This window comes from Mustelus asterias, chromosome 4, assembly GCF_964213995.1.
Source record: "Mustelus asterias chromosome 4, sMusAst1.hap1.1, whole genome shotgun sequence".
NCBI classification, from domain to species: domain Eukaryota; kingdom Metazoa; phylum Chordata; class Chondrichthyes; order Carcharhiniformes; family Triakidae; genus Mustelus; species Mustelus asterias.
The window spans coordinates 100672077-100685684 of record NC_135804.1 but is presented as its reverse complement, the minus strand read 5'-3'; the positions used below and the strand labels follow the sequence as shown (position 1 = coordinate 100685684).

The following is a 13608-nucleotide window of genomic DNA, read 5'->3' as shown; positions in this document are numbered from 1 at the left end:
CAGCAATCAAGGATGAGGTTTCCAGCAATAGGCAGAATTAATATCTCCTACAATGTGAACATGCTTCATCCAATCCTGAAAAGAACTTGATTCTGAAGTTATTCACCAGTATTGAATATGTCACAGGGCGCAAATGGTGATACAAAAGGTGAGGCTGAGATGGTGAAAATTAAAATGCAGAGAATCAAGGTTCATTGAGATGCAACAAAATGTTACAGGTTACAGCATTGAGAAACAACAGTTATCATGCAGAATTTAAGAGCATCATCTCGCTAACTTTGGTATTCGACTATCTGCAGAGCAGAGGAATGGAGAGGGCAAAAGACATAAACCACATGTGGGGTGGGGGGCAGAATTTTCAGGCCCCGTTGCAGGGGAGATGGGGCTGTAAAATTCGGTGAACCATTCAAAAGTCGACTGACTGTGACAGGATTGGTAAATCCTGCCGGAAGGATCTTCTAAAGAAGGATCATTTAGATCCAAAGCATTAACTCTGTTACTCTCCATAGATGCTGCCAGACCTGCTGAGTTTGACCAGCATTTTCTGTCTTTATTTTATAATAGTTTAAGTTCAGTGGTGGGCAAGCTTCTAGAAATAATTATTCGAGATAGAATTAATAGTCATTTGGAAAAAGGTGGGTAGATTAGGAGGAGGCAGCATGGATTTCTAAAGGGCCAATCATGGTTAACTAACTTGATGGAATTTTTTGAAGAGGTAACAGAAAGGGCTGATGAAAGTAATGATCTTGATATGGTATACTTGGACTTTCAGAAGACATTTGGTTCAGTGCCACACAACAGACTTGTGAGAAAAGTTATAGCTCATAGAATAAAAGGGACAATAGCAACATGGATACGAAATTGGCTGATTAATAGGAAGCAGAGAGTAATAGTCAATAGTATTTTAAACTGTGAAGAGGACAGTATAGAACTTCAAAAAGGCATAGATGTGTTGATGGAGTGGGCAGATAGGTGGCAGATGAAGTTCAATGCAGAGAAGTGTGAGATGATGCATTTTGACAGGAAGAGCAAAGAGGGGCAATCTAAAATTAGGGGTAAAATTCTAAAAAGGATGCAGGAGCAGAGGGATCTGGATGTATATATGAAAGACAGGTGGAGTGGGCAGTTAATAAGGTATATAGTATTATGGGCTTTATTAATAAGTGCATAGAATGTGGGAGCAAGGAGGTTTAACTCAGTTGGCAGCATGGTGATTTGTGATGCAGAACGATGCCAACAGCATGGATTTAATTCAGCCTTTTGGCTAAGATCAAGCGTCATCGGATCAAGCCCAAGTTGGGGTGCAATAACTCACTTACCTTGTCGCCCTTGTGGGGACCATGAATTGGATTTTGAATTTGGTTTTTGGAGCAAGCAAGGAATGGATTTGGATCTTCTCATCCATTCTGAGCATTGGCTTTGTAACTTTAAGGATGGAGTAAAAATTTTAAAAAATAATTCTCGTACTGGATGTGGTTATTCATGAAGGCCCGACTTCTCAAACTTGCCCCTCTCCTGATGTGTGGTGATCTTCAGGTTTAATCACCACCAGTCAGCTCTCCTCCTCAAAGGGAACAGCAGCCTGAGACTATGGCAACTTTACTTTTACTCTAAAGGCAGGTTCAACTGGGACATTTAAGAGGGCATTAGACAGATTGAATAGAAACAATGTGCAAGGTACTGGGGAAAATGCAGGATAATGGTACTAAGCCATAATTTAGAGAACCAGTGGGCCAAACAGCCTCCTTCGGCACCATAGCAATTCTGTGATTCTGTAAGTTCCAGCACTAGCTGTTTACATTCCTGAATAAATCTTCATATCCTGTAATACTTTTATTTCCTAAATAAGTATCCACTTTTTACATAGCTCAATTGAATTTATATCTACAACCTTCTGGGGCACATTCTCACAACCTCATGTAGGTAAAGTTTTCTTGGAATCACTTTTAACCAGCTTAGCTCAATTTTCATGATTATGTCTCCTTGCCCTTGATCCACAAACTAAAGAGAAGCACCTGTCAATAGCTAGCTTGTCTGTTCCTGAGGATTCCTTTAAACAACTTAATCAGATCATCCTTTAACCTTCTCATCTCTAGGGAATATAACTTGAATTTATCTAGTCTCTCATCACAGCTAATTCCATTATCTCAAATATTGTTTTCCCAAGGCCAATATATTTTCCTAAAATGTACACCTAAAATTAAACACTACCAATTGAGGTAGTATTTCCTTTACTTTATGTTCTGATGATGCTTTTGAAAAAAACAAGGCTGGTAGATTCCACATGTGTGCTGCCTTTTGGCTTCAGTGACGTATCTCAACAAAGAGAATGGTAAAGAGAATCATCTGCTTGTGAACTGTTAATGCAGCTATGCTGGGAGTTTCACAAATGACCCAAACGTTCAGTGGTTTCAGATTTGTAATGATCAAATTCAATTAAAACTAAAGAGGCAAATTCAGCATGAGCTACATTCCCAGGATAGAGCACCAGAAAATTAAGAGTACTGTGAATCTGGCATTCTGACTTCTGTATTTTATTCTTTAATGTATTGTCCTGTTCAATGAGACGCTGCAATGGACATGTTTATAAATTTACTTGAGGGCTTTCTTTTCGATGACAGACGTTAAGATATACATGTGTAGATGTATCTAATTTTCTCTTCCCTTCCAATGAGAGAAGGCATGAAAAGATATTCATAAATCATATAGGGTATGAAAAGTGAAATAGAAGTACAGAAAAAGATAAAAGAATCTTTGAGATAATATGTTAATACTCTTGACTGTCTCTTGCAACCCAGGTAACACATGCTGCTTTTCACCATCTTATACTTCTGATGCAAAAAGGAGTTAATGCTACAAGTATATGTTTCCTGTCTGCAGATTTACAATGTTGTCAGCTTTGCACGAATAAATGCAAGAATCTCACATCCTATGATAAACCAGGCCGATATGTTAACATGTACTGTAACCAAAGGCTTTGTAACATGCTTCTGCAGATTCTATTGAAGTATGGTGCCTCCACACTGCTGCTGTGCAAAATCAATCTTGCTCCTGGCCAAAAGGGCTAAAAAGCTTCAGGCACCCATTACAGGGTCAGGAGGATAGGAATAATAGGTTTCCCCTCTTTCAAGAGATCACAGTATTTGTCCTTATTGAGCACTTGATAGGTTGCACAGGTAAAAAAAAACTTCCACTGTGTGATCTTAAAAAGGGTAAAAAAATTAATCAAATTTTAAGATGTTGGAAACAAGACCCTCAGCAACTTGGCAAAACAAATAAATGCACAGAATTTCTGAAGTCCTTGGAGCTAAACCTTATCGTATTTAAAAACAGTGCTACACACATGTGGGACAAATGGCACAGATTCATTTTCCAGCGTGCAAGTCTAAGGTCTTGTGTGTTCAAGGGTATCTACCAAATTTTCCAATATATACATGGGACAAAAAGGAATGCGAATGGTTCATGCAATGCACCAAGGGGACAGAGTCAGATTGCTCATGAAACAAAGCCAAGGCTAATCCAGTAATAAAAGAATATCAAGAACAGCACGGTTCACTTCAAAAATTCAGACTGGGAATATTAACCTGCTCATGTGCTCAAAATTGATCATTAAGGAGTAATTATCTGACAAACAAGAAGCCTTGTGCCACATGATCTCCTAGAAAACTTAGTGTTTTAGAATATATGGAGGGAAGGAGAACTCATGTGGAGTGAAGATGAAGCAATTCCGGTGTGGTAATTATCAAAACTGATGAAGGGTGTTCTCCAATCTGATTAAATCAGGAATTAACAACTTTCTGTGTTCTGACAGATTGAGGGATTTGATTGCCCCACCACTTCAACTGGGTCATCAACAGCACTCCAATGAACATCACAGCTAAGCCCTGCCACAATCCACATCCAGCTCCAACCATCAACAGCCTCCTGCTTGAGAGCACGGAGGGTGTAGAAGGCTAGTCACCAGCAGTGAGCAAATCTCTCAACACAGGAACACATGCAACTTCTTACTGTACAATAGCTCTTATTAAACAGTGTCTTTTCTGCAAGTTACTGGTTAGTTACCCAAGTCGTCCATCCATCGCAGCGGCCCCACCAGGGATAATTTTGGTAATAAAAATCCCAGGATCATCTGGAACATGAGGATTGTCGATTCCTCCAGCAATGCTAAACCCCAGGCCTGAATTACCCTGTAAGGACAGAATTCATCAATTATTGATTTAACCAAAACTCCAGACATCCATTATTTTGCAACATACCAATCCTTCAGTTAAAATTAAATCAGGTCTTGATTACTATAGACAACAGGCTTCAATGACAGCCTGCACACTGAGGCCCAGGGCTTACTCCCAACTACTGCAAATTAACAGAGGCCTATGCCTTACTACTCAAAAGGTGAGGCTGAAACTTCATTCTAACCTTACTGAAACCTCAGCCTTCCTTTAGATACATTGAGCCAGAACATCCATGGAGTAGCAATCTTCACTGGATTGCCACTGCGCTCCTCTTTACCCAGGTCGGGTGCTGCATATTTCTCACTCGGTCTTCTGAACCAGGCCTGCTGAGAAATGTGCAGTGTAGTAGTCTTGGAGCCCTTCCAGTGCAGGGCAGCAGTGTTGGGGGAAGCGAAGCCACATCTCCCTTTTGCAGCACTAGCTGCCACAAACTAAGTAACTCTAAATGTCCCAGCCACTTTGAGAAGCCAGGGGGAAGGTGTAACATAAGTGGGTGAGGGGTTAGGGTGTTGGGGGAGGGGGTGATTGGCTGGTCGGGGGTGGGTTGGATGGTGGGGGGGGTCAGGTAGTCGGGTGGCCGAGAGGGTAGTCAAGAAGTGTGGATCATCAGGAGGGTAGTTTGGGAGTGAAGTGTCAAGGGGCAAGACTTAGTTGGGGTGGAGGTTGTTGGGTAGGAGTTATCAGGAGGTGGGGCTAGTAGGTAGTTGGGTGGTCAGGAGAGTGGTCAAGAGGGCAGTTGGAAGGATGGAGGGTAGTCTGGGCGGTGGAGGAAGTAGTCAATTTAGCAGTGTAATTGGGGGCTTGGAGTGGATAGTCAGGTAGTCATGGGGTGTGTGGGTGATCGGGTGGGTAGTCGGATGGTTCTGTGGGGGGGGGGGTCAGGAGGTTAGGACCATTGTTACCCAAATTAGAAGTGACCTTGTTCCTTCTAACTTTTCCTGGGCAACTATGTTGCTGAGAGAGTTGGAACCATCCAAAGTCTCTGATTTAAATCTGATTATCGGATAATTCCAGGGGTAGGGTAATTGAGTAATGGAAGTTTAACCTTCCCAAATAAGTCCTTTCGTGAGGATTTTCAGGTGGATCTCCTGGGATACCTCTGGGGTATAACTCCCGGACAACAGAAATTCTGGGCCATTAAGGCATCAACCTTGATTTGTTTTTTACCCCAATCTTCCATTATTGCTGATTCACTCCAAAAAAGACATTCAGACTTTCATTCATTTAGAGACACTTGTACTCACATAACCTGCACTCAGCCAGAAACAAACTCAAACACTCAAGCTCATAGAAGCCGAGTTAGATACAAAAGATTTCACTGTTGGCATATGTTTAATTCTGTAATTTTGAATTTGAGATATATGGGACCGTTGAACATGATTTAATTAAAATCTACTCTGGAAAAAGTCAATGGATACATAAAAACAAATGTTTTAAACTGGCTACACAGTCTTCATTTGTTAGAAATATAAGTGAGAGTGTTTTGGCTTTCTTTGTACAAAGAAAGTATAATTCGGCAATTTATTATTATTCTGCTACTCACAAACTGTTCTAAGCCCTTTCATTGATCTCTGTAGCGGTCAGTAATAGGGGTGCCTGAGCAAGTATCTGCTGAGCACAGACCTGTTGATATACTATTGAAGTTGTTACACAAAGCAACATCATTGATATCAAAGAACTGCAGGTTAAAGTGAAGGGTGACAGAATCAACACAAACTGTAACTTTTATGCCAGTAACCACACTGAAACCAGACAAATAGCTTATGCATGAGCGGACTTTGAGAAGCAAACTTTCGACTCATTGATTGCCACTGGTTCAAGGACACTTCTATGTACAATGCGACAGAAGTACTGCTTTATATTTAAACGTCTTCATTTTTTTTCATACATGCAGCCTCAGAAGTTGTTCACTCACTTTCTGTAGAAATAAGCTCTTGTTCGGTCATAGCTGCAGACCTTGCTGGTTTGTAGAGTGCCACCACAATATTGTAAGGGAATCTGTACATTTAAATTTAACTTGTATTTTGTTAGGCAGACCCTAACTAGAACAGAAACTGAACTGCAAAGGGGAAAGAAAGGGAAACAGAATATTGGATTATCACAGGTTGGCCTGGGAAACCTTTAAAAATGGTGGGTGAGCCCCAATTCGAGGAATCCTAACTGCATTCCTGGGATTTCTAATATTTGGGAGTGCCTTATAAGGGTAGGCTGTTTCAGGTCACGAGCCAGAACGCTGCACTCCTGATCTAGCCAGATTCATTGCAGGGATAGACATGTCCTAGTCCTCTGCAATTTTCATGGAGTCAAGCCAGCTTTCCAAAGAATCATAGTTCAGAGGTGTCATGAATCATAGTCTGCATGAGGGGACCATTTAAAAGGTAAATTCAAAATGTCCTCCTCATGTCAAGATATATCCCCACCCATCCTCTATGATCCCTCATGCTCCCATGGCAAGGTATGGTACTTGTATACCCATTCACCCACTGTGCACTGTATGGAAGCCATGAACATTATGGGGGGAGTAGGATGTGTAAAAAGGCTTTAAAATATCATTGTTAAATTTCTAGTTTCTTAAAAAGAATTTATTCCAGCTCAATAAAAGTGTCAATCATTCAGACCCTTTAAAATATCAATAGCTGTAAGTGCCAAGTGCTTGAAACCCATTTATCTTGTGAAATTGACAGCACAGATCACAGAGCCACACTTTTCAATCATGCTATATTGACCCTAGGGCTCAGGTGTTTCAACAGATTAATGGATTTCTGGGCTCTCAGCCTAACCTCACTATGTATTCTTGGCTGAGATGCCGAACATTCCACATGTTTGGCATTTCGGGTGGATGGAGCTATTACAAGGGGGCATAACTATAGGGTTCATGGTGGGAGATATAGGAAGGATATCAGAGGTAGGTTCTTTACGCAGAGAGTGGTTGGGGTGTGGAATGGACTGCCTGAAGTGATAGTAGAGTCAGACACTTTAGGAACATTTAAGCGGTTATTGGATAGGCACATGGAGCACACCAGGATGATAGGGAGTGGGATAGCTTGATCTTGGTTTCAGATAAAGCTCGGCACAACATCGTGGGCCGAAGGGCCTGTTCTGTGCTGTACTGTTCTATGCTGTACTGTTCTATGCTCTATGTTTGATAAACATCACCCAGGTGTATCCTTCATACCCTTTCAAGGTTCCTCAGTCCTCTAACCATAATGATAACCATGAAATCAGAAGAAATTTCAATGTTCTCTTGTTAGATATTTGTACCACTGGAATGTTTGCAATAAGACCACACGACATATCTGACTTCTTTTGATCAATTTATTGCCTATATCCTATCTTAAGGTTAAGAACATAAGAACTAGGAGCAGGAGTAGGCCATCTGGTCCTTCGAGCCTGCTCTGCCATTCAATAAGATCATGGCTGATCTTTTTGTGGACTCAGCTCCACTTACGCGCCCGCTCACCATAACCCTTAATTCCTTTACTGTTCAAAAATGTATCTATCCTTGCCTTAAAAACATTCAATGAGGTAGCCTCAACTGCTTCACTGGGCAGGGAATTCCACAGATTCACATCCCTTTGGGTGAAGAAGTTCCTCCTCAACTCAATCTCAAACCTGCTCCCCCTTATTTTGAGGCCATGTTCTAGTTTCACCTGCAAGTGGAAACAACTTCCCTGCTTCTATGTTATCTAATCCCTTCATAATCTTATATGTTTTTATAAGATCTCCCCTCATTCTTCTGAATTCCAATGAGTATAGCCCCAGTCTACTCAGCTCTCCTCATAAGCCAACCCTCTCAACTCCGGAATCAACCAAGTGAGTCTCCTCTATACCCCCTCCAGTGCTAGTATATCCTTTCTCAAGTACGGAGACCAAAACAGTACACAGTACTCCATGTGTGGCCTCACCAGCACCTTATGCAGCTGCAACATAATCTCGCTGTTTTTAAATTCCGTCCCTCTTACAATGAAGGACAAAATTCCATTTGCCTTCTGAATTACCTGTAAACCAACTTTTTGTGGGTTGCAATACCCAGGACACTGGAAATTCTATACTGAGTGAATTACCCAGGTTTTCATCATCTTAACCCTTGTGTTCCCACAAAGATCATTCTATCAAATTCCACAGTGTTCAATTCAACTTATTTTATCATGCCTTATGCATATTCTTATAGCATACCAGGTATAACAGTAGTCATGGTATTCAGTCAAAAAAAATTCAGTTACATCATCATTTCCATTCATTTTACAGTGCCTCAAATCTGTCCATCCTGTCTCCAGTCACCCTATGATACACCAGTTGGTATGGTTCCAGGGACAGGAACCCAAGTTCTAGTTATCTACAGATACTAGAAGTACCTAGAAAGTAGTCAAAAGAAAATGAGACCTCTCTCACTGCATTAAAATACCTTCACTGGAAATGCATTCTCTGGGAAAGCCCCAGGAAATCCTAGAATGACAAATTTGAGTGTGATGTAAGAGGCCTCTTACACTGGCTTTTTTGTCTATTGTGTACCTGGAGAACACCTATATGGACATTTATACGAAGTATGGAGGAGGAATTGAGGTGTGCCAACGCTGAGGAATCAAATGTAGTGTCAAGTCCAGCTGGTTTGTTTCAGGAAATATACTCATTTCTAAGATCTCTGTTTTCCATTCCTAATCACATGTAAAACAAATCAAACTTCTTTGTCTCGTTAACCCCCAATCCATAACAGATTTTGAATCCATATACTTTTAAAGATATAAACTGATCTGGAATTTATTACATATCCTCGGAGTTTTTTCATATAGCCAGCATTACTTGCTTTGAATCTTGCTTGAGGCATGTTAATTTTCTAATTTCTTTTCATTTGATCAGGGGGTGTGGGCATAATTGACTAGGGCGACATTTATTGCCCATCTCTAATTGCCCTTGTACTTGCTGGGTCATTTCATGGGACATTTTAAGAGATGACAGCGTGGCAGATTTCCTTCCGTAAAGAACATTTGTGAACCAGATGGTTTTTATGACAATTGACAATGGTTTCACAATCACTGAGGAACTTTTAATTCCAGATTTTTAAAAAATTCAGTTCAAATTTCACCATTTGTCATGGTGGGATTTGAACCCGCGTCCCGAGAGCATTACCCTGATTCTCTGGAGGACAAGTCCAGTGACAATCCCCTCAATTGATCAATTGGGCCAGTGGGCTGATGAATGGCAGGTGGAGTTTAATTTAGATAAATGCGAGGTGATGCATTTTGGTAGATTGAACCAGGGCAGGACTTACTCAGTTAATGGTAGGGGGTTGGGGAGAGTTACAGAACAAAGAGATCTAGGGGTACATGTTCATAGCTCCTTGAAAGTGGAGTCACAGGTGGACAGAGTGGTGAAGAAGGCATTCGGCATGCTTGGTTTCATCGGTCAGAACATTGAATACAGGAGTTGGGACATCTTGTTGAAGTTGTACAAGACATTGATAAGACCACACTTGGAATACTGTGTGCAATTCTGGTCACCCTATTATAGACAGGATATTATTAAACTAGAAAGAATGCAGAAAAGATTTACTAGGATGCTACCGGGACTTGATGGATTGAGTTATAAGGAGAGACTGGGTAGACTGGGACTTTCTTCTCTGGAGTGTAGGAGGCTGAGGGGTGATCTTATAGAGGTCTATAAAATAATGAGGGGCACAGATCAGCTAGATAGTCAATATCTTTTCCCAAAGGTAGGTGAGTCTAAAACTGGAGGGCATAGGTTTAAGGTGAGAGGGGAGAGATACAAAAGTGTCCAGAGGGGCAATTTTTTCACACAGAGGGTGATGAGTGTGTGGAACAAGCTGCCAGAGGTAGTAGTAGAAGCGGGTACAATTTTTTTTTTAATAAAGCATTTAGATAGTTGCATGGGTATGATGGGTATAGAGGAATATGGGCCAAATGTGGGCAATTGGGATTAGCTTAGGGGTTTTTTTAAAAAAAGGGCAGCATGGACAAGTTGGGCCGAAGGGCCTGTTTCCATGCTGTAAACCTCTATGACTCTATGACAATCCCCTCAATTGTGTCTTCAGGTTTTGTGTCCATACGTTGAGGCAGAATTGCCTGCTTCTCTCTACCCAGCTATGATTTACTTTAAAGATCTGTATCATGCAAGAGGCAAATCATGGTATTAGTGTGAAAGTTGCACTTTTTGAATGAGGAAATTATATTGGCCCATAACTTACTGGTTTGCCATCACCTTATTTGGGGGATAGCTCAATGATGCACTGGGGAATCCCACCAGGAAGTTCCTGCATATTGGACACCTGGCAATTGTCCAGAACTACTAACTTCTCCTGAACAATTGCGCTGGGCTGAGAACCATCCAATAAAGCGATTTATATCACAAACTTCAGATGATGCTGCCAGTTTTACCCCCATGGTTACTTTGAAAAAGTTTAAAAAAGCACTTCTAACTCCAGAGTAACTGTTTAAAAAACCCAGACTGGCCCCGCACAAGACAACCTGCACATTCACAACCCCCCAAAGGGAAACCTCCACACCACCCCCACTCCTAACCTCCCCAGTGGAACCCCACACCATCCCAACCAATCACCTGCCACTGGATAGCCCTCTCCATTGGTGCCACCCTTTCAAACCACCCTCCTGCTTCTCTCCCAATCTGACCCCCCCTTCCTGGTTCGACCCCCCCCCCCCCCCCCCCCCCCACCCTCTTCCCGGACTGACCTCCTGCCCTACTCTCTCCTGGTCCCACACTTCCCATCCCCTCTCCCGGTATGATCCCTCTTCCTTGCCTGGTCTGACCACTCTCCTGGTCAGACACCCCCTGAGCACCTCCCCCCACCTTCGCCCGGTTCGAAACCCCTCCCCACCACTAGGCGTCTCCCATCTTTCTGCCTCCCCCCTCAATGGGTCTCCCTTGCCCTTCCCACCGAGTCTCCTTTGCCTTCACCACCCAACTGAGGCTCCCTCAGCCACACCCCCAACTGGGTTTCCCTCGTCCCCACCGAGTCTTCCCCGTACTTCTCCCCCCCCCCCTATATGTCTGAGTCACCACTAACCTTTTCCTTTTAAACTGTCCCTTTAAACACCTCCTTTATGGCAGCTAGTGCTGTAAAAAGGCGTGTGTCGTTCTTCTCTGCACCCCAGTTATTCTGTGCTGATAGAGCCGTGGGTGCCCACTTCACTGCTCCTGTCTCACCTCGCCTGAGGGAGGGAGGTTGGGTGAGTCAGGGGCTTTGGAATTTCAACGTGGGTAAGTCCATCCAGAATGTCAATCTGCTGGAGGTTGCCATTCTGTGAAAGTCCGGGTCAATGTTTTATTTAACTTAGTCTGCATGAATCTTACTTACTACATGCCTGTGATGTTAGTGTACCTTTAAGAAAGTTTTTTTAAAAATCATGATCTCTGCAGCTCTCACAGTCGGTGTTTATCAGCTCACAGCCTTAGTTGATGTCGTTATGTTGCCGGGCTGACTACGATGAGTCCTTTTATTGCTACTTACATGGTTTAAATGGGGTTGTTTTTGTTTACTCTGGGGTTAGCTTTACGATCCTGCATTGGGAGGAGGAGGGTCATGTGTTTTTGGACAGGTTTTTACCCAGTGAGTTTAAGGTTTCATTTTCAGTTCCGAGCTGCTGTTGGGTTTTAACATGGATAGCAAGCTGAATAGAAGTCTCTCTCTCCCTGTTTTATTTGGAAATTCTGCTGATGATCTTAAGGCAAAGTTTTGCCTTCCTGAAAGAAAGAATCTGCTGTTAGTAGTCTGCCTAAAGTCCCTGATGTTCTGGGAAGGTGTTCTCACTTCAACCTCTTCTGAGTGTATCAAGACTGAGAGTTTTCAATTCTCCAACCAAATAACTCAATTTCCAGTATCACATGAGTGTTAGTCTTTGCTATGTTGAACCTATTTAAAGGGTTTTGTCCAATGGAAGCTTGGTTTTGATTGGAACATCTTAGAGATATTTGTTAAGGGTTATACATTATTGTGGGTGTTTTGTTTTTGTTTGTTATTGATAAAAGTTATTGCTGGTTTTCTTTCCATGAATGTTAGCTCTCTTCTTAAATAAACTTCACTGATAAAAGCTCCCTAGTGGGTCATCTGAATCATACCTGAAGTGAAATATATCATGCTTATCCTAGCCATATTCAAGATGTAAAACTTATGATCCATGCAGGCTCCAAAAAACACTTTGGAATTTCTGACCAGAACCATAACATGCTTTAATTAGGAATGATGCATTTCACCACTGAGAATCTGAGAACGGAAGCTGTGCTTCCAAAACTATGGGTGAAATCTTATAAGCTTAATCCCTGGCACGGTGATGGGATACACGGTGATGGGATAAATTTTTGAGTTTGGAATCTGACTCCAGGCCCAACAGTTGCTATTTATTAAAGCAAACCAATTAAAATCCCACCTCAGGCTCTCTGAAAGATTAGGAAGGGGAGGGAGGTAGATGTATCCATCTGGTAAAGGAAGGATTTCTAATTATAAGGTTCACAACATGTTCCAGAAAAACTCACCAACAGGCTTTAGAAGCCACAGGAATGGCGAGCAGACTTGAGTATTTTTTTCTTGCATAGAGGTCTTTCTAACGGATCTGAAGGGCTGCAGTAAGGTAATCCAACCCAAGGATGGGAGGGAAGAGGACAACCTCTCCAATGTACAGGTGTGCATGTAAATAGCCAAAGAAATCAACAGCAGAATTGTGATCATACTAACCCAGAGAGAGTGTACCAAAAGGATCTAGGACCTCAGGAGGGCATGGAAGGTAGGTGGAATAGCAATTTCAGATGCCAAGTCCCATATTCTGACTCGCACAGCACTCTCCTACACAGTACCCTTTGGGACAACGCATCTTACAGTTGCATTCATGACCTCTGCAGGCATCTCATATCCCTTTCTGAAGAGCCAAAACTCACACTCATCCTCAGCCTGTTGGCCTCCCTCACCCAAACTTCACAGTCTTCCTCCACACAAGCACTCACACTTTTGTACTTCCTCTCCTGCAGTGACAGACACCTTGTCAACCAGTGACAATACGTGCCCTCCAAGTGCACTGGGAAGGAGGTCTTGTTCCAGAAGGCCACAGGTGTCAAAAGCAACCTGATGTGACAGCCTGAGCTTACTGAGGCGCTGGTGCTCAGAAATGTCACCCAATCTGCCTTGTAGAGGGACATGTAGCTGAGGAGAAGGCAACTTGTGCTGCTGATGGAATTGCTCCTGCTACTGCTGGAGCTGTTGTGGTCATGTAATCTCTGCTCTTGACCTTCATCAGACATGGAAGGTGAAACTGCTGCAGATGCTTTCAAGCTATGTTGAATGCTGGCACTAGGGAAGTGCATCTGAAGGTGAATGAAGTGCTAGACAGGTAAAGTGCCATCCAAGAAGTTA

The 13608-nt window shown here is 42.4% G+C and overlaps 1 protein-coding gene across 1 annotated transcript in view; it reads right to left on the bottom strand.

Annotated features, from left to right (window-relative positions):
* The window catches only part of LOC144492887 (disks large homolog 3-like), a 221648-nt gene that overhangs the window by 182715 nt on the left and 25325 nt on the right, over window positions 1–13608 (bottom strand). The window contains 1 exon segment of the mRNA XM_078211466.1: window positions 4063–4187. Within this exon segment, the coding sequence (XP_078067592.1) occupies window positions 4063–4187 (125 nt within the window).